The following is a 19,285-nucleotide window of genomic DNA, read 5'->3' as shown; positions in this document are numbered from 1 at the left end:
CATGCAATGCATAATGAAATATTCTTTTGTATTAATTTCTCAGATACAAGAATTGCTCGCGATATCATAGAATTCATAACTCGAGATGCATTTATTTTTGCGTTTATCCTTCGTTTAGCCTACATTTAGCTGGAATTTGGAAAAAGTTCGAATTTAACTTATGTTCAGTGGATGAAATTGAGAAATTGAGATATCTCATTTGCATGAAGTTCGGTGCACAGAGCTGTAATATTCTGCTGGGCTACGTTTACGTGTGGTGTTTTCCTGGTTCGGGGCAAGGACGAATTCGCTCGCCAACTTCGAACTGCTGCTTTACTCACTGCGAAATTGACACATCAAAATCTCTGAGCTGGACTACAAATTTGCAATATTTTAATTTTGATACTTCAGTCAGAATTGTGCTAGTTTTGTAGTTAATATTCTGAAATTAGTGGGTTACAATTTCGTGCACAAGACACAAGATTTTAACTGTTACTGGGAAACAAGAGCACTTGCTGGAAACTTATGGAGAGAAACGTGGTCATGTGAAGGTTTGTTTATTTTATGAAATTTTGTAAATCAAGGGAATTTAAACCAATAAAATATTATAACATTCATCATCTTAGGAGGGGAGCTTCACCACCTGCCCTTCACAGATCTCGATGCCCTTTGGATATGTGGTAGGGTCCTATGAGTGTACTAAAACCCTGAAGTGGTTTGACTCCATGGCCACATTTGCGCCCGCCACACCCACTCAAAGGCGCCAAAAACACGAAAAAAACCTGTTTTCATGTACTTTAAATGTCACCAAAAATCCAATTTTGCTCGGATTTTGATAAAATTTACATTTTTGTGATCCCAGATACTTGTGTGATCATATCCAGTAGATATCCCAACTTTTTTGAAATTTTGAATTTTTTCGAATAGTTCATCAGCTCGAAAATTTCGAAAATTTCAAAAAAGTTGAGATTGCTATTGAATATTATAAGGCAAGTATCTGGGATCACAAAAATGAAAATTTGATCAAAATCCGCGCAAAATTGGATTTTTGGTGGATTTTTGAAGTTGGTAACTTTTGTGGTTTTCATCCCTTTGAGTGGGTGTGGCGGGCGCAAATGTGGCCATGGAGTCAAACCACTTCAGGGTTTTAGTACACTCATAGGACCCTACCACATATCCAAAGGGCATCGAGATCTGTGAAGGGCAGGTGGTGAAGCTCCCCTCCTTAGTATAGTTACTGTAGTATCTAGTTCATAGACATCAACGACAATTAGTTGAGAGGGGTAGCTGAGCTCAGTGTTGTATGTATGCAGCTGGAGACCAACGATTCATTGTTTAATTAGTGACGTGGATCGGTGGATTTTGCGAATGGATTCGCGAATTTATAGATTTAGTTCCTGATTAACGGAGATCTAAATTAAATTGTACAAATTATCGGTAGTAAAAATTCATTGTTATGCAAGTTATTAATTGTTGTCACGTATTTCCATAATAACCCTATTTATTTTGTTAGCAGGTGACAACCCTCAAAGAAAAGAGAAGTTCATAAGAAGAAAATTTCTAAACGTGCAGTGGGTGTAACCAATATTTCAACATAATGGATTCCATAGGATGTCAATAAATAATCATTAATAATCTAATATTCTGACGTGCATTTGAAGGGGCGAATTGAACTCACTCCTCAGTCAACAACAAGCTGGATTTTATCGGAAAACTGTGACAGTGAATTTGCTAACTCGTTCCTGCTAACTCTGAAAAAATGAGTTCAAAATATCGCCAAAGTATTCAAACTCCATTCCCTTCTCTTCTTGCAATATATTTTCTAGTCTTGCTCTTGTCAAGTGACGGAGTGTTATCGTTCTATGTTCCGGGTGTTGCACCGGTCGAGTTTAAGAAGGGGGACCCTCTCGTGATAAAGGCAAGATAATTTAATTCAGTAGATTCTCATACGCAACATATTTTTCAAAATATCTAGTTTAAATATTATGACATTCATAATATCACAGGCTGTGAAAATGACGTCATCACAAACTCAACTCCCGTACTCATACTACTCGCTCCCGTTTTGCAAACCCAATGCCTCCAAACTCGTTTACAAGTCTGAGAATTTGGGAGAAGTGCTGAGAGGAGATAGAATCGTTTCTACGCCGTACGAATTCAAACTTGGTCAAAATGTGGCGTGTCAGCTGGCATGGTAATAATAATAATACTAAGAATATATAATTATGACATGTCAATATGCGTAATATATTATGGACTATAGTCACAATCCGGAAACACCTCTTCATTGGAAACCCCCGTACGCGACAGAGGCATTCTCTCACATCGAACATCACTACTTTGTTCATATGTAAGTGTAGTTGTCATTGTAAATATATATTGATGTTTAAATCAGCATATGTGCCATATCTCACTTTCACTGACAATTTAGTGATTTATATTTGTCATCCTCGTGCCCTTTCGTATACTTTTAAATATATTTACTATCTAATATTTAAGACAACATAGGGTTCGGTTCGTACCTTGATAGACTCGGTCGCTTTGCAGTTCTGTCCTGGCCGATTGATTTTTAATCCAACCACCGAGACCTGGAAAAGTTTATTTAGTTTCACCGAAGGTTGATTAACATCACCACTTTATGTCAGATAGCAACATGGACACTAAATGTACTCGTATGCAACGCAGTTAGCCGTATTTGTGCTTTCATCGTCACTGTTTAAAATACAGATCCAAACGGTTTTATTATTCAGAAATATCATATTTTATCATGTGAAGTCCACACAAGAAACATGATACGCACTTTTCTAGATAATTATAACCGTATTTATTTATTATCAGGCATTTTTCCTGCTACTGGGATACACAAACAATACAACATCTTGTTAAAACTACCATTATCACATTAGAATATCACCAATTAATTACTTTGATTTGTAATAATGAGATTCAGTAACAACAACGACACGTCCGTCTACAAGAAGTCCGACTGAGACAGATTAGGTGAATCAATGTAAATGGGATTTATATGCAAATTAGATCTGCTTCCTTTTTAATCTATGTATGAAATAATGACGGTTGAAAAAGTAGTTACAGGAGTTCAACAAATTGTAAATATTTTGCACACGCACGTAATTAATCAATTCTTGTTGATAAAGGACAATCAATGCTCAGTTCTGTGTCTAAAAAAAAGTAGAGAATATTTTGATATCTGCCTTTTTCATGAATGACTTACTACGTACGCAAGCGAGGTATGAGAGGGCAGCAGATTTTTTCGTCGTAGTTTGGATTGCGTTATATGAAGGGGCGAAAGTGAGGAACAAAACGTGTACGATTGTTATACATACATAAATCGCTTGGCAAAGATAAGGGTTGCACAGGATAGTGCGTTGCTAGAGTGGGCCTTCTTTAGCCTAATAATCTCAACTCAATCAGGCAAGAAGAGATAGAATTATTTATGCGATGTCCAAGCCACTGAAGGATTTTTGCTACATTATACTCTGTAATTAGCCTTCTTTTTCGTTTATCAGACATTGTAAGATTTTCTAGGTTTTGTTATTGCAAGTAGTTGCGTCGGAAGGGTGTAGTTAGGTTTGGACTTATGTTGTCATTTATTTTAGCCATAAAAAATTGAACTTTCAACAAAAGAGAGTGATAATTGTAGATTGTGGTTTACATCATCCTCTCGGTTGGTGGTGCTAAATATATATACTCTCAAGTTGAGAATCTCAACTCCAGTCGAGTAATGTCTTGTTGGACATGTCATACAGGATACAAAATACGGTTTATTACGACGAAATTTGGTCTCATTTGCATCATTTTTATGACATAAGAATGGGCCTACTCATAAAACTTTGCTCTCAATTTGTCAAAAGTATTTCATTGAGATTGAAATTAGAATTTAAGTCGTGAGACTGCTGAGACTCTTGTTGAGTTGTAGGACGTATGTACTTATGTAAGTACATAAGTATGTACACATTTGTCTGTGTACTAGACTAGCAACTAAATTATAGTTTAGTTTATGAATCCGTCTAATTTTGATTGCTTTGTTTTTTAAAAGACAGCGTTTTTCATTGTTGGATTATTGGATTGACTGGACGTTAACCTAGAAAAGAACCTGTTTTTGTTGGTATTGTAGTAGCAAGTGCATGCATGTAGTGTAGCTGTGCTAGTGATTAGTGATTCAGTGAATTGATTATTAAAGTGGGGTGGAAGTGGAATTGCTCTCCTCAGTTTGCTTGACGGAATTGTGTAGATCATGTGTAGATGCAAATCTTATCACACCAATAATCGAGCATTAGGCATCAAGCAAAAGCGTATATTCACCCACGACAAGTGTTCATTCTCGTATTTATAAGCAGAACCTTGTACACTACGATGGCTTGTCTTTATCTAATTTGTGTTCTCTTAAGCAGAAATCTTATAATAAGTGTCATGCAAAAATTGTATAACTCCCTCCGTCTTTCATTTCAAAGGGTTGGTGAGTACTGCATGAATCGTTAAGTTAAGGTGTGCAGGCTACAATCTGTAATGTAGATTTCTTGATCTCTTATGATTTGGTTCATGCCAATAAACAACTCATGTGTCTATGAATGAATAATGAATTTGGCCAGAATGAGTGTCATAGGAATCTGTAATTGCCGACATTGATATTTGATATGATTTTCTGATTGGTGAACCGCCATCTGATACAAAACACATTATTCAACTCTTGATTTGCTGAGAACTTGTTGAAATGCTAAACACATTGTTCAACTTTTGTTTTACATGTCTCTTGATGTCAACCATGCATACATGGGTTTACTTTAGATTACATCATGTACATTGATAAAATAGTGGACGCATCTAGACTACTAATGAATGCTAGTTGTAAATATGGGTGTATCGATTCTCACTGTCTTTAATGGGTTTAGATAGTATAGTAATGAATACTTGAAAAATATTAATTCATAGGATCGTGGATAACCTTCCTTGTGTGACAAAAACAATTGGTCCAGGTTCAAGCTCTGTTCTTGGTGGTGCAGAAAATGAAGACACGAACGCTAATTCCCACTTCCATGTTGGATATCCCCTCGGATTCATGTCGCAAGATAACCAACATGCCTACATCAACAATCACCTTGACTTTAACATCTTGTATCATACGGACGATGAGTGAGTTATGGTCGTGGCATATTTATTACTTACATAATAAGTGTTTGTAAATATGATTTAATTTAATTTACCTATTTAGAAAATCGTTCCGAGTTGTTGGCTGTGAAATTACTCCCTCCAGTGTGAATAGAGTTTTCATTCGTCCCAAGGAAACTGATTGCGCGGTCCCCCGAGTAACGGCTGGTCAACAAAACTTTCAAGACAACCAAGAAATCAAGGCGAATACAGACAATGAACTCTTTTTTACATACAGTGTAGTCTGGACACCATCTGCTGTACGTTACAACAGACTTATTAGGTTAATTGTTTTCATTTTGCAATGTCTTATCTTATGTTGTATGTCCTCGGTATGTTCAGGTGAGATGGGCATCGAGATGGGATGTCTATCTACAGATGACGGACGCCAATATTCACTGGTTCTCAATTATCAACTCTGTCGTCGTGGTCTTGTTTCTCACAGGTTTGGTTGATGAATTAAAAACAATATTCATTAAGCATTTAGTAAATAAAAATATATTGTTAAATAAATAGGAATAATCACAATGATCATCATCCGTACATTGAGGCAAGGCATCATATTATTATTATATTATTCTTATATTTATTATATTATTAGAATAATATTTATTGTATTATTAGGCGAGATATTGCCCGCTATAACAACATGGAAGACTCGGCCGAGGAAGCTTTAGAAGAAGTCGGTTGGAAGCTAGTTCATGGTGATGTATTCCGACCACCTAGATATCCACGCTTGTTTGCCTCATTAATCGGGAGTGGAATCCAAATCTTGGGAATGGCTGTTGTTACAATTTGTGAGTTATTTGCATAATATGCGTCTACGTATGATATTTAATCTCTTGATGAAATTTTGTCTTACAATACCTAATCTTAATCTTATATTTTTTTTAGTTTTTGCAATGTTTGGGATGCTGTCTCCTGCCTCGAGGGGTGCCTTGATGTCGGCAATGATTTTTCTTTATGTCATTATGGGAACATTTGCTGGATACCACTCTTCAAGACTTTATCGCAGCATGAGAGGAAAGGAATGGAAGAAGCAAGCATTCATGGTACTAAATTCTAACCACAGCCAATGTCAATTAATGTCTCTAATGAGTTTCCAAGATTATGGGTGTTGGATACATTAATAATTTGAGGTTATATAATAATAGACGGCCACACTCTTTCCTGGAATCGTCTTTGGAACGTGTTTCATTCTGAACTTCTTCATTTGGGGAAAGGCGTCCAGGTGTGTTAATAATGGTTATAAAAAAGACAGTGATCGAATTTGGTGGTAACCGTGGACCCTTTTGCATTGTTTTCCAGTGGGGCTGTCCCGTTTGGCACCATGATTTGGCTTCTTGTTTTGTGGTTTGGAATCTCGCTCCCACTTGTGTACTTGGGCGCTTACTTTGGATTCAGGTAGGAGAATATGAACTATGCAATTGGTAATATAATTAATGCTAATTGATCGAAAACAATGTACGCATAATGAACTTTGAAAATTCTATTTATAACTAACTATAATTGATCGGTGATATAAATATCGATAAAAAAGTCCATTTCATTCACATTTATCCTCTATGCACTCAATATGCATACAAAATAAGAACCATCATGAAATTATAACCCAAAAGTCGTTAATCAATACACAAACGGTAATGTAAGTATGTAGAAAATCTTGGTTATGACAGAAAGCTTCGATTTCATTCAAATTCATTCTTCCGTTTTATCGTTAACTCAACAGTTAACCGGATTCTCTCTTCGTTGTACTACAACTCCACTATGTTTTCGCCATACCTAATCTGTACTAATTTAACACTGCTATTTTGATTTTTTCAGAAAGCCATACCAGCATCCAGTTAGAACAAACCAAATCCCTAGACAGATTCCCCCTCAACCGTGGTATATTAAACCGATTGCCAGGTGCGCCAATTTTTAAGTACTTAATTGTTGAAATACTTGGGTTTTAACTAATTAAATTAAATTTATAGTGCACTAATGGCAGGCATTTTGCCGTTTGGTGCAATGTTCATCGAGTTATTCTTCATCTACAACGCACTCTGGCATAACCAATTTTACTATATGTTCGGTTTCTTGTTCTTAGGTAAGACAAATAGTAAACATTGCTCTCTCGCAACTGCCAAAACATTAAAAAATATATTATCTAGTATTCCTCATTCTGCTCGTCTCGGTATCACAAATTGCTGTGGTCTTGTGCTACTTCCAGCTATGTGGCGAGGTATGTAAAAATAACCGTTCAATATGTTTTGTAAAGCCAGCTAAGCAAGGTGAAACTCAAAATTGAATCAATTTATTCTAATTTAGGACTATCACTGGTGGTGGCGTGTGCTATTCTCCTCCGGAGGATCGGCAATTTACATGTTTTTCTACGCTGTTTTCTACTTCCATACTAGATTAGAAATCACAGAGTTTATTCCAACTCTTCTCTATTTTGCGTATACTGGTCTGATGGTGTTGACAGCGTTCCTGCTTACCGGAACAATCGGCTTTTATTCTAGTTACATTTTCCTCACCAAAATTTATGGTGCTGTTAAAATTGATTAAATTTTTCACCTATATACTGCACATCTTTGCCCATATTGTGATTAGTCTCGTACTTGCATACCTTGTCAAACCTTCACCTTTGTTTACGGCACAAACAATGTGTATACAATTTAAGTTGCATGCAATTATCTATTACAGTGTAGTATTAATTTTATATTTGTGATATTCATTTGTTTGGAATTGTATCCACAAACCCTATTTGCACGTAGTGTACCGAATAATTTTTGTTTAACTCAACCAAAATTAATGTAATATTTTGTACTGTGTTGTTGTGTCATATTTATTTGTTGATGTGGTGGGATTAAAAAATACATAATAGTAATATGAGAAAATGCACTAAAGATTCAGTCTATTTTTGCATATCTACGACATAGAATACACACAATTTTCGCTACCTATTGACACATGTACATATTATTCAATTTCATAATATGAACTTGCTCAGTATTCAAATACTTCAAATCATTGTTTGCATATTTATTTGAGTTTCTCTTCAACAAACGTTGGTAGGTTTAGGATTCACGTAAAACGTAATCACACACGCCCTCCCACTTTCAAAACAATCTTCGATATATTTAAGTGGTTCAACCCTCTCGACTTCAACAACAATTGTGAAGGTCAGAATGACAATTTCAAATTTAGACACATTAATACCTCTCCTGCTCTGTTTCAAAGACTTGTACGTCCTAAGAGTTGGACGGAAGAAGACATGGGTTCTTGTCCGCTCGCATATCCCACGTCACATTCGTTGACGTACACACTTCTTCTTGGCTGGGTTCTATTTACTGACGCTTATTTGATCAAATCCAATACTACACCAAACGCAGACCTCCCTGAACATGGGCCACCAAGTAAAGAAGATACAATCTTTGGAATTAACGATGTGTTGCGACCATTTTCTCAGTGTCTCTTACATTTAATAAATTTTAATTATCTTGACTTTGGTGTCCCTTTTGATTTACCCGTAGTTTTAGAACGCTATTCAAAGATATCGGAATACTATGCCAAAAATATTTCGAACACCAAAAAAATTCTAATGGGCCGTCAAAAGGATAACTTTCGCTGGAAATGTGTGTTTCATGGGTTTCTTTACCCAAGCCTCGGAAACGAAGGAGCAAATTTCTACAGGTTCAGTTGTCCTGAATTTTACAAGGATTTTTGGACTGGTCCTTTCGACGCAATGATCAACAATCGCCAGCGAGATTTCTACATTTACCTAACAAAGGAAAAATCTGAAGCAAATTGGATCCTGTGGGTCCTTGGTATTCAAGAAAGTCAAGGGGCCCGAGGTCAAGCCAACAAAGGGGTGCTTTATCTGAATGGGCAGAATACATACGAATGGCACATTGCTTGTCATACGTGCCGCCCACAGAAATTTACTTTTCACCAAGCACAGCCTGGACTACTTGTGGATAAATTGTTTTATCGGGTAAGAACGATGGTTCATCCTGACAAGGTATTCGTCCTGCTAGACTTGTATTCCGAAATTGAAACCAAAATCAAAAAGAAAACAATTTCTCCGAATTACGACACAATTAAACACAACTCAGACTTGGACATTTTAGTTTTTGAAACAATTTATCCCAACCAAACCTTCATGTACGACTTTACCTCAATGGGGAGCGTGCCCGGTGAGCCAAGACCAACAATGATTCAGATTAATCTGGCAACAAATTCGCCAATCGTTCGTCTTTCAACTGGCTCCTTCAAATTTTTGACGTGCGATGGATTGGCTGCCAATTCAAAGCGACCAAGTTTCTACAACTTTGTGTCAGCGTATCAACCACCAATTTGGCTAAGTCTGGCAGCAGTTGTGATGCTGACTGCGGGGATATTAAAGATGGTTTTTCACCTGGCAAGCGTTGATTCCAACTCTGTTTTCTTACCCATGGCGTTTCTTCTCGAACAAGGGGCTGATGTTGCCCCATCGTCGAGAAACTTATTTTCAATATCTTGCATTTTAGGATCATGGCTCTTGATGTGCGTCATTTTGAGCAATGCGTACAAAGGTCAGAATGTCACAGATTTGACGGCGCCATTGAAACCACCACTCATGACAAAATTTCAGGAAATTATTGACCGAAACTTTACCATATTCGTCCCAGTTCTCACAGTTTACCAATTCTCAACGGGAAAGCATATTGAGAACCCAACATCTACCACAAACTCAAAATTGCACAGGTATATCGATAATCATAGACAAGAATTAAAAAATGCAGCTGGAATCGAGGGCCATTATGCTGAACAAAAGGGATTCTTTGACAATCTTGAGGAGAGGATTTCGATCGTAAAAAAACGACACAATATGACACTCTTAGAGGCGATCCTTTCCTGTAATCAATCTGCAATGGTCGTTTATGGGAATGAAATTGATGACTATGAGGCGCAACTTAGGTTTGAGCGACCTAAGGATTTCATAGCAAAGAGCGAGGAAGAATTGTTCCCTGAGAGTCTGGGTTGGGTGGTGTCTTATGGGTTGGATCCGCTATTAGAAGTCAGATTTCAGGCGATTTTTCAAGCTGGGATTACCCAGGTCATGCAATCGTATATTCAGTTTATTCGTAAGATCCGGTTTAAAAGACTGAGTCTACAAGCAACTAAATTGACTGGGACAAAACATGTGGAAGATGACGACCAAGATGTCAAAGGTTTAGAGGTCAAAGGAAATTTTGTTGTGGTTTTTTACCTCTACGTATTTTTACTGGTAGCCAGTTCCTGCACATTTGTGGGAGAACAACTTTGTAGACGATGTTTGTTGGTGAAATGATATCATTCGCCATTTTCTGTTTGCATATATAGTTGGGACTATATTTTGGGGCCATCTAAAAAGGATTTTTTTCCCATTTAAATGGATAAAATTCCTGAAGCTACTTTTGGCCAGTTACACATGCAAGTTATGACCACAATGTAATTGCATTTATAATGATTATTCATGGATTAAGTGTACTACACGTACTGATATTGAATTGAATAAAACATTTAATGGTTAATTGGCATTGATTAAAATCAGAATGAGACTAATTGGCTGATGTGCCAGAAGTAGCAGGCATTACTGCGGCTTTCATCGTATTTGCGTCCTTTTTTGCCTTGATCTTCTCCTTGAATTCGCCCATTTTCTCCTTTATCTTTTGTTTCTTCTCCTTCGCCTTCTCCTTGAATTCACCCATCTTCTCCTTGGCCTTCTCCATTCGCTTCTTCATCTTGTCCTTTTTTGCCCCTTTCTTGTCCTCACTGTCGTCGTCCTCCGAAGTGGCAGCCTCTCCTCCACTACCCTTCTTGCCACCCTTCCTCCACTTCTTTCCCTTCCCTTTCCCTCCCTTCTTCCCGTCCCCACCGTCGTCCGTGGATTCGGCCGCCCCGGCAGGAACCGTAGAACCTGTGCAAATAACACCATGATCAACTTTTGCCAAATTGGGTCACATATCTAAATTCAAGCCGCCCCTGGCCCTGATGCATGCACGCATTACTGGAGACCACTTTTTTGTCGAACCAACCTGACATCAGTCTCAAAGTACTAACCAGCAGGTCCAGCAACTCCAGTGTTCCCAGTCTCGGCATTTGGTGACAACTCCAAGTTGGATTCTCTCTCGTGGGCTACATAATCGCGAATAGCCAGGACTACTATTAAATATTTGCCACATTAAGAGAATATAATTGAGTCGTACCAATCGCAACTTCTGCTGCTACCTCTTCTTCTGGAAGTGGGGAACCCTATATGTAGAAACATTTAAGACTTATACTGTAGAGTAGTCAAGATTACTAAGATTCTATCATGGGTAATTTTTTTCGTATAAATTTACCGCTGCAAGGACGGTCCAAACCAATAGTCCACAAATTAACGTTAAAGTGTTCATCTTATAAATTCCTCCAAAAAAACTACTTGATATTAAAAACGTATACAGTTTATGGTAAGCATTTGCATGGCTCGAATCATTTATATAGTAGACTAGACACATACATGGCATGATAGATTCATTGTTGGCTCATAAAGAAATTTGAATCAGAATCAATTCAAGATGATCTTCGTTTTAATCATAATTATGATAGTTTTTGTTAGAAATGTGAGGATAATTGAACGAATGGACGATTCAATAAAAGGAATTGGAATATCGTTTAATCGTATCCATTAACCGAACCGGTCGATTTCATGAGACATGACATGCTCCACACTCGAGACAATAACTTTTGCAAAGCAGTATTATATTATGATCACCAGTTATGAATGAACAATCCTGAGCTATCGTGCTTTTGTATATTTGTGCACACACAAATTTTGAAAGTTGCACAGGTTTTAGGATTGGATTCACAATGACAATGTGTACATTTATATAACTTTTTCAAATGTCATTCTTTTTATTCGAGTGCTTGGCATGTGCTGCTTCCAAAAGATTTCAAAAACTCAACATTGAGATTCATTCATAGCGACAATACATATTATCGTACACGAGTATGTCGGTATCTGTGCTTAAATCGACCACAAACTCATCGACCTAACCAAATTCACTCCTGGAATTTCGAAGGATGTCAAATTATGTAGTATCCTGTAATAAAATTTGTAGAAAAATATTGATGCATGCAAATATAAATTTTACAACGAATCTGCAAATATTTTGGCCTCAGCAATTGCAACGCAACATATAATTCGGCTTATTTATGCACGTGCTAAAATGCCAATCAATCATTAAAATCTGGGACAATAACATGAAAAATTAAATATCTAAGGTTCGTTTCGGCGTGCCCGTCGTTCTACATATGCTTGGGAATTAGATATACATAGAAACATTGCGACCTTGATCCGCTAGTTCATACAGTTACCATGTATCACACCCGTTAAAATTTTCTTGTATAGGAAAGGTCGCACAACTAATCGCTTTCGTTCTGGATTCTGTAATAAGTATATACATGCAAGTCTGGTACATAGGTATTTATTTATGAGCTTTCATTTTTTCAGATGCTATTTATGAAACTTGGTTGCTTCACGAAAACTTAAGAAATAATAGAATTTTCCCCTCATTTTCAGTAAAGCTAATGTTCAGATCGAGCGATCCTCTTTAAAACGTTTGAAACATTTGCTTATCTAAAGCGTCCCCTTGCCAGCAGAGAGTAGCAAACGTTCCAGGTTGCTCAGGTGTATTAGCATTAGCACTTTGTACCTCACTTTAGAATAATAAAATAAATACGTCATAAGTTGATGCCAATAAGTTATGAACAGTTGATTTTCGGAATTACAACATACATCATTTACACGTCACATATTTTACAATTACGAAAACAATGTCTTATGTTTTGCTGTGTACTATTTACTTGTGTGGTAGTTCTGCTGAATCGGTGTCATATTTTCTTGATGACATGCATCTGCTGGAAATTGAATTATTGCTACAAATTTGTATATAAAATAGTTCCAGACTCCAAAATATTTCATATTTATTTCATCCTTAGAACTATAAATGAACAACAGTTTATAAATAAATTCTGAAAATGTCTCACAGTCATTACAATTTTATTTTATTTCTGATTATTATTTGTACACACGTGTCTAGACTTGACGCACACGGACGCTTTATGAAACCGCCCAACAGATCATGTACTTATTAACTATATTTCCGAACTTTTTTAAACTTCTTCAAGATTTTTTTCTCCTCCTTTAGCTGTTTGGAGATTTCAAGAATTTGCCAGTTACAATCCACCCAAAAACTACAACGACAATGAGCTTTTCTGTGGATCTATTCACCAGAAAGACAATCCCGGAGAGGAGTGTGGAGTTTGTGGTGACCCCGTGAGCCAAGCAACGCCGAGGGACAACGAGATTGGTGGAACTTTCTACAAAGGAATCATCACTGGGCGCTACACTTCTGGTCAGGTATCCGTCTGCACCAGTTACGCATGTAAATAGATTAAGTTAATGATTTCACTTTCAATTTTGGCAGGTCATCGATGTCGAAGTGGAATTGACCAGAAGTCATAAAGGATTTATGGAGTGGCGACTCTGCACCAACCCCAAGTCTGCCGAGACGCAGGACTGTTTCAACAAAAACTTGCTTCAGTTGGCAGATGGGTCGGGGTCGAAACTTATCGTGAACGACAGCAGCGGTTGGTACAAAACCCAACTACGGTTGCCTCAAGGCGTGACTTGTGACCATTGTTCCATTCAGTGGAACTACAGAGCTGGTTGTTGAGCTACACAATTTATCACAAATTGTTGTTCTTTATTTCACTGAATAATTATTAGTATGTAATTTGTGCATATTTTTTAAGGAAATAACTGGGGAACTTGTCCAAACGGGACTTCGACGATTGGTTGCGGCCCTCAGGAAACTTTTCGTGGGTGTTCAGACATTACAATTTCTTGAATGATGCTAATGTTTCATTCCGTTGATCTGAATTGGACCAACACTACTATGAAAGTTATCATCGATCCAATCATCTAAAGTAAAATTTATCATAGCTATTAATTTGGGTCACATTCCTTCATGTCATCCGTACACATACATATATTTAAGAACTACTGCTTTTCTATTGTATTACCGTCACCACCAATTTTCGGTCAACCACAAAAAATCCACAAGCATTAATCTGGAATTTGTGTTTATTCACAAGTTGTTTTAAATCCTGCAAATCCTGTTTCTGTTGACTGGAACTGATAGCACAAGGGTCGATGAAGTCCAGACTTAAGATAAATTCTTCTCTCTGTTACGAATAAAAAATATTTTAATCTGGATTTGAAATTCCTCTTGGTTATTTTTGGAATACATAAATAAGTGCGTACCACTTTCTTCAAGTCTTCTCCCACGCTGACGAGAACACCCACTTTCATTGCAGCAAAGACAAATGCTGAGATTAAAGCAAGCAGTCCACGTTGTAGCAGTTCTCCGTGCCAATGAATATCATAATTAGCACTATCACTGCCAATTGTACTCAATTTTCCAGTTGAACTGGATTCAATTAATGTTTGACTTTTACGTCCAAATGCGAGCAACGAAATTATGACGACGTGAAGTAGAGTAATCATCATTAAAAGAGACAGGCTAAAAAATAGTAGGATAAACTCACCAGAAAATGAGTTGATATCGATCATAGCTTTTAAAAGCTTTTGGAATTTTAAGGTGTGCACAAATTCAATATTCTTACGAGGTTCTTGTTTAATTTGGACTATTCTTAATGAAGTTACTACATTTTTTATAGCGAGGTGGTCGTATGTGTTCGAGAACTGTCGGATAATCCCATTTTGTAGATCAATCAAATTTTGGGATAAACATCTTACAAAAAAGATTAGTGTGGAAACGTAGAAAACGAACGATGTTTCACACACGGCATGTGCAAAAAGTTTAAAGTAAATTGCGTGTGGAACACTGCCCCTTGACATTACCATGACCAAATAATACTTTGACTTTTCTGAAGAAAATACGGCATCTAAAATGTCATAAGTAGTGAAGTAATTTCCTGTGAGAGTAATAATAAATCCAACCGTTAAAATCCAGAATCGTTTGTCGGTGAATGGTGAAATACCAGTAGATTCAAGTTCATACAGTTTTTTATAACTTTCAAATTCGTTTAAAAGTTCCATCAGCTTTTGTGTCTTATGTAGGCATACAGCATAACAAACAACTGCGATGATGAAATATGTGGCTGTGAAGCAAATAAAACAAAACCGATCAGTGATTCGGTCTGCGTATATGATCCACCGATTTCTTGCGAGATAATCGGGAATAACTTGCAGAATTGTGATGGATGATAAAATAAAGATGCTGTAAGTGTAAAGTTTCAGTAAAAAATTGCAGAGTTTCGTAGATTTGTATAATGTATGCGGAAATGTGGCAAAAATAGCTCCAAGAATCGCAAATGGTTTAAATGATTTATAAATTCCTAAACTGCCCATTTTTACAATAAAATATTAGGATTTGGCTGGGGTTAGTTTTATTTTTAGAGGATAAAATCAAATCATTGTACTAACTTGGGTTGGAAATTTAATAAAATGATTTTAACATGCTCATACCGATCTAATCTCCTTAATAGATACTGAGCGATTGGGTGGCTGGTAAATAAATTGATTTTGTACAACTCTAATGAATTAACAAATTATTGTCCGCCAGAATTGAAGGGAAGCTTGTTCCAGTCAGACAAAGACTGAGCTTTTCTTAACACCAATAACCAGCTCTTTTCTAATTTCAATTATATGGAACGGTAACATGGTGAGAAATTATCGAAATTAGTTAATTAATAACTTGGCAGATTAAGTATGACACAAATCATCAATAATTAATTAGTACGTACTATTTAGTGAAGGATAATGAATTAGCTGAACCAAGACGTACACACACATAATTAGTGCGATTGTTCTTAGGTGATGCAACATCAATAGAAACGCATTAAAACAATTCACCAAAGTATGCATTTGCACCCCCCTCTTGGCTTATGGTCTTGGACATCTCATTCAGTTTTAAAAGCAGAAAGCTTAAATTTTTAATTCTGGATCCTTTCGTGACCTAGATTATGCATGTTCAACTGGAGAGCTTAAAAGGGCTATATAACCAAAGTTATAAGTTCAAATATGACATTCATAGATACGATCCCCAATTCAATGAATAAGGGCTCCGGCATGGAAATTAACAAAAAAAATCTGTAATAATACGTACAAACTTGTTACAAAGTATATTATTTTATGTTAGTTGTATTTTACAATTATATGTACACATACACCACTGGGATTTACCAAAATAAATTGTGTTTACGTAAAATGAATATCCTCGATCCAACGATTACTCGACACAATTTATTTCGTCCTTGTATCTAATTACACCCTGATTACCTAAGTATTGCGTTTTTTCGGACCTGGTTCATATATCGAATGATAGATTGTGTTTTTATTAACCTCTTAACGGCGAAGTACACACATTTGTGTAGTTATTTTATTTTCCGTTCACGGCGAAGTACACAAATTTGTGTAGTATTTTATTTTTCCGTTGACGACGAAATACACAAATGTGTGTACTGCAGAAATTTCCTTGACACCAAAATTTCTGTAAAAAAAGAATATTTCTTCGGTATTTTGTGGAAAACTCGATGGTGAAAAGTGGATTTTTTTCGATATTTTTCACCCAAAATTTTGGAATTTTCCCTATACCGACCAATGTTAAAAAATGGTTTTTTCGTATTTTTCGTCAAAAACTCGAATATTGCAAACTGGTGGAAAATTTTAATTGGTTGCTATCAGGTATAATTATGAAATCAAAATCGTACCGAAGGGAAATTTTATTTAAAAATCAGTAGTACGAAAGAGGTTAATTGCATTAACTTTTTTCATGCATTTTATTCAGGCACTTCTAGTATAAAGTAATGGAATAGTTTTACTCAAATTTGCTAACTTGGCGTGTTAAATTAAGTAACCTTTGAAGGAAATGACATAAACTAGTGTACTAGTTTGACTTTTTGCGCCACTGTAGTGACGCCAAAAGCCAAACGTTTTAAAATTTAATGAAATTAAAATTATGAATATGTATAAGCACATGATTCCAGGATGCCTGGAACATACCTGGAATTATCAATTATGTAGTTATCAATGTTTTTACAACAAATGGTGACAGAGGGACAACTTAGTATACGTAAAAGTTCATTCAAACACCGTGCTAATTTTGGTTTACAAATAAAGGGATGAAAATCATGAAATCCTTCACCCTTGAAAAACGAACGTTCTTTTACTCTGCTGCTCGAAATTGCACAAGAACAACAATGAAAGAAATCATCGATCCAATCATCTAAAATTTCGAAAAATATATGTAACCATATAAGTAGCTACGTATACTAATTATTGATTAGAGGACAGGTCATCAAAAATCCAGATTGAGAATATTACCCTGACCACCAGTTTCCGGTTGACTATAAAAAATCCGCAGGCGTTCATTTCGAATTTATGGTTTTGAATTAGTCGTTTCAGATTCAATATCGTTCTGTCATCGGGATGAATCTTTTCCGGCTGTATCAAGTCCAGGCTAAAGATGAAATTTTGTCTCTGTGGATAATAAATCACCGATATTAAGAAGTATTTATTTGTGCACAATATTGTACTAAAGAACTGCATGAATTTTTGTATAATATGTTTTTATCTAGTTACCACGCTTTTCAAGTGTTCGCCAGCATTCACTAAAATTGAAACTTTTAATGCCGAAAAAACAAACACGGTTGTTAAGGCGAAAATGCCACGCTTCATGATTTCTGGATTACTCGAGTTTATATGTCCCATACCAATCAGCGAAATTATGATAACGTGCAAGAGAGCTATGCCCATGCACAGAGTTAAACTAATGAACATGAGGATAAATTCGCCCGAAAATAAATTAATTTCTCTCATAATTCGGATAAGTTTTTGAAGTTTTTCAACAAGTTGAAATCCCATATCTTGATATTGAGGCTTATTGATATGAAATACTTTTGTCGGCAGGAATATATCCTCCAGAGCGACAATCTTTTCGTTTAAGGAATACTGTTGTAGAATTTCGTGTTGCAAGTTGACCATTTTTTGCCTGAGCCATCTCAGGAAATATACCAATGCTGACATGTAAAAAACAAAAGAGATTTCACAAACGAAATGTGATATGTAATTTAAATAAAGTGCAATTTCACTGTTTCCTCGAGAGACAACGGATACCAAGTAATATTTGGATTCATCTCCTGAGAAAATTGATACAAATTTGTGATGGGCAACAAGATAATTTCCGCCAATTGTGAGGACTGAGCCTGCAAGTAAGAACCAGAAATGTCTCTCGACTGGGGTTATCTCCTTGGTTTCAAGGTGATATTCATGATCATATGAATCGAAACATTGTAAAAGCTTGACCATATTCCGACTTTTCCAGAGACAAAGGGCATAGCAAATTACTTTCAGTAAAAAGAATATAGCAATAAAGCAAACGAAGCAGAAACGATCCGTTGGACGTGTTGATACTGCTTTCCATCGATCCTTGACTAAATAGCGAAAAACAAGAAGATGCCGTAACTATAAAGTTTAAGAAGAAACGTGGTTTTAATTTTTTTTCCAGCAGAAAACCAAATGGGAAAAGTGGCACAAATGGATCCAACTTTTGCAAAATTTCTGAAATTTCTCGTAGAAGCGTTCATGTTCTGCTACTGATTTTTTCTAAATAGTTTCTATGCAAAGAGGAACAGGAGAGATCTGAACTTTAAAGATGACCACCAATGATTACCATAAAATGACTGTTCTTATTTTATCTCTTCATTTGATGATATTTCCCTGATGTAGGTGCGAATAGCTTTATTTCATACATTGTCGTCATGTAAAGGACAATAACTTAGCTAATTAATGTAGTATATATGCATAACTTAGTAGATTAGTGAGGCGATTAATTGACCTTGACATTCCCTAGTTAATATCGAACAATAAAAGTAATATGTCAAATTTGTTTCTAGATATTATTGAACAATTTATACTTAAGGTTAATTATGTGATAACATCAGCATAGTAATAATATTTGCATATTAACTTGTCAGATAACTGCAATGTACACTAAATGTTTACATAAATACAAACATACTTTTTATCTAGTGTCAAATCCATAGACAAGCTTCGATATGAAGC

At 36.2% G+C, this 19,285-nt stretch overlaps 5 protein-coding genes across 15 annotated transcripts in view; 2 read left to right on the top strand and 3 right to left on the bottom strand.

Moving 5' to 3' along the window:
- The window catches only part of LOC110844582, a 48,822-nt gene extending 45,946 nt beyond the window's left edge, over window positions 1-2,876 (bottom strand). Inside the window, exon 1 of the mRNA XM_035849262.1 lies at window positions 2,502-2,876. The gene's annotated coding sequence lies outside the window, so the exon portion shown is untranslated. The remainder of the gene's footprint in view (window positions 1-2,501) is intronic.
- Window positions 293-8,032, top strand: LOC110863052 (transmembrane 9 superfamily member 4). Of its 11 annotated transcripts, none has more exons than XM_022112272.2 (18): window positions 293-530; window positions 1,223-1,416; window positions 1,496-1,550; window positions 1,641-1,897; window positions 1,986-2,173; window positions 2,243-2,329; window positions 4,930-5,130; window positions 5,210-5,405; window positions 5,488-5,590; window positions 5,662-5,695; window positions 5,770-5,942; window positions 6,040-6,197; window positions 6,300-6,376; window positions 6,454-6,549; window positions 6,970-7,053; window positions 7,122-7,234; window positions 7,299-7,369; window positions 7,456-8,032. In XM_022112272.2, exons 4-18 carry the CDS (start codon window positions 1,739-1,741, stop codon window positions 7,693-7,695), a joined length of 1,980 nt encoding a protein of 659 aa, XP_021967964.1. In that variant the 5' UTR covers window positions 293-530; window positions 1,223-1,416; window positions 1,496-1,550; window positions 1,641-1,738; the 3' UTR covers window positions 7,696-8,032. The 11 variants fall into 11 exon arrangements, with proteins under 11 accessions (XP_021967964.1, XP_021967965.1, XP_021967967.1 ...); XM_022112273.2 differs by having other exon boundaries at window positions 1,493-1,550; XM_022112275.2 differs by lacking the exon at window positions 1,223-1,416.
- A 2,622-nt stretch (window positions 8,033-10,654) lies between these two features.
- LOC110841930 (protein PXR1) lies at window positions 10,655-11,603 on the bottom strand. The gene is made up of 4 exons (XM_022087632.2): window positions 11,496-11,603; window positions 11,361-11,406; window positions 11,215-11,289; window positions 10,655-11,071 (listed from the first exon to the last, which is right to left on the bottom strand). The coding sequence occupies exons 1-4, from the start codon at window positions 11,547-11,549 to the stop codon at window positions 10,713-10,715; spliced, it is 534 nt and encodes a 177-aa protein (XP_021943324.1). The 5' UTR covers window positions 11,550-11,603; the 3' UTR covers window positions 10,655-10,712.
- Window positions 11,604-13,115: 1,512 nt separating this feature from the next.
- LOC110841919 lies at window positions 13,116-14,413 on the top strand. The gene is made up of 4 exons (XM_022087619.2): window positions 13,116-13,279; window positions 13,344-13,555; window positions 13,623-13,863; window positions 13,951-14,413. Exons 1-4 carry the CDS (start codon window positions 13,174-13,176, stop codon window positions 14,043-14,045), a joined length of 654 nt encoding a protein of 217 aa, XP_021943311.1. The 5' UTR covers window positions 13,116-13,173; the 3' UTR covers window positions 14,046-14,413.
- Window positions 14,414-16,982: 2,569 nt separating this feature from the next.
- On the bottom strand, window positions 16,983-18,506 carry LOC118433981. The gene is made up of 2 exons (XM_035846535.1): window positions 17,804-18,506; window positions 16,983-17,701 (listed from the first exon to the last, which is right to left on the bottom strand). The coding sequence occupies exons 1-2, from the start codon at window positions 18,245-18,247 to the stop codon at window positions 17,498-17,500; spliced, it is 648 nt and encodes a 215-aa protein (XP_035702428.1). The 5' UTR covers window positions 18,248-18,506; the 3' UTR covers window positions 16,983-17,497.
- Window positions 18,507-19,285: the final 779 nt, after the last annotated feature.

The sequence above is a fragment of the Folsomia candida genome, unplaced genomic scaffold (genome assembly GCF_002217175.1).
Source record: "Folsomia candida strain VU population unplaced genomic scaffold, ASM221717v1 Fcan01_Sc001, whole genome shotgun sequence".
Lineage (NCBI taxonomy): Eukaryota > Metazoa > Arthropoda > Collembola > Entomobryomorpha > Isotomidae > Folsomia > Folsomia candida.
This window is presented reverse-complemented; position numbering and strand designations above follow the sequence as displayed.

Coding starts and splice junctions, on each gene's coding strand:
- LOC110841930 (XM_022087632.2), bottom strand. CDS start 11,549: ATGAACACTTTAACGTTAATTTGTGGACTATTGGTTTGGACCGTCCTT. Junction 11,290..11,360: donor AGCAGCAGAAGTTGCGATTG/GTACGACTCAAT, acceptor GCGATTATGTAG/CCCACGAGAGAGAATCCAAC. Junction 11,072..11,214: donor TGGAGTTGCTGGACCTGCTG/GTTAGTACTTTG, acceptor TTATTTGCACAG/GTTCTACGGTTCCTGCCGGG.
- LOC110841919 (XM_022087619.2), top strand. CDS start 13,174: ATGTCTCACAGTCATTACAATTTTATTTTATTTCTGATTATTATTTGT. Junction 13,556..13,622: donor GGCGCTACACTTCTGGTCAG/GTATCCGTCTGC, acceptor CAATTTTGGCAG/GTCATCGATGTCGAAGTGGA. Junction 13,864..13,950: donor TCAGTGGAACTACAGAGCTG/GTTGTTGAGCTA, acceptor ATATTTTTTAAG/GAAATAACTGGGGAACTTGT.
- LOC118433981 (XM_035846535.1), bottom strand. CDS start 18,247: ATGTCAGCATTGGTATATTTCCTGAGATGGCTCAGGCAAAAAATGGTC. Junction 17,702..17,803: donor GCGAACACTTGAAAAGCGTG/GTAACTAGATAA, acceptor TATTATCCACAG/AGACAAAATTTCATCTTTAG.
- LOC110863052 (XM_022112275.2), top strand. CDS start 1,739: ATGAGTTCAAAATATCGCCAAAGTATTCAAACTCCATTCCCTTCTCTT. Junction 6,198..6,299: donor GGAAGAAGCAAGCATTCATG/GTACTAAATTCT, acceptor ATATAATAATAG/ACGGCCACACTCTTTCCTGG. Junction 6,550..6,969: donor GGCGCTTACTTTGGATTCAG/GTAGGAGAATAT, acceptor TGATTTTTTCAG/AAAGCCATACCAGCATCCAG.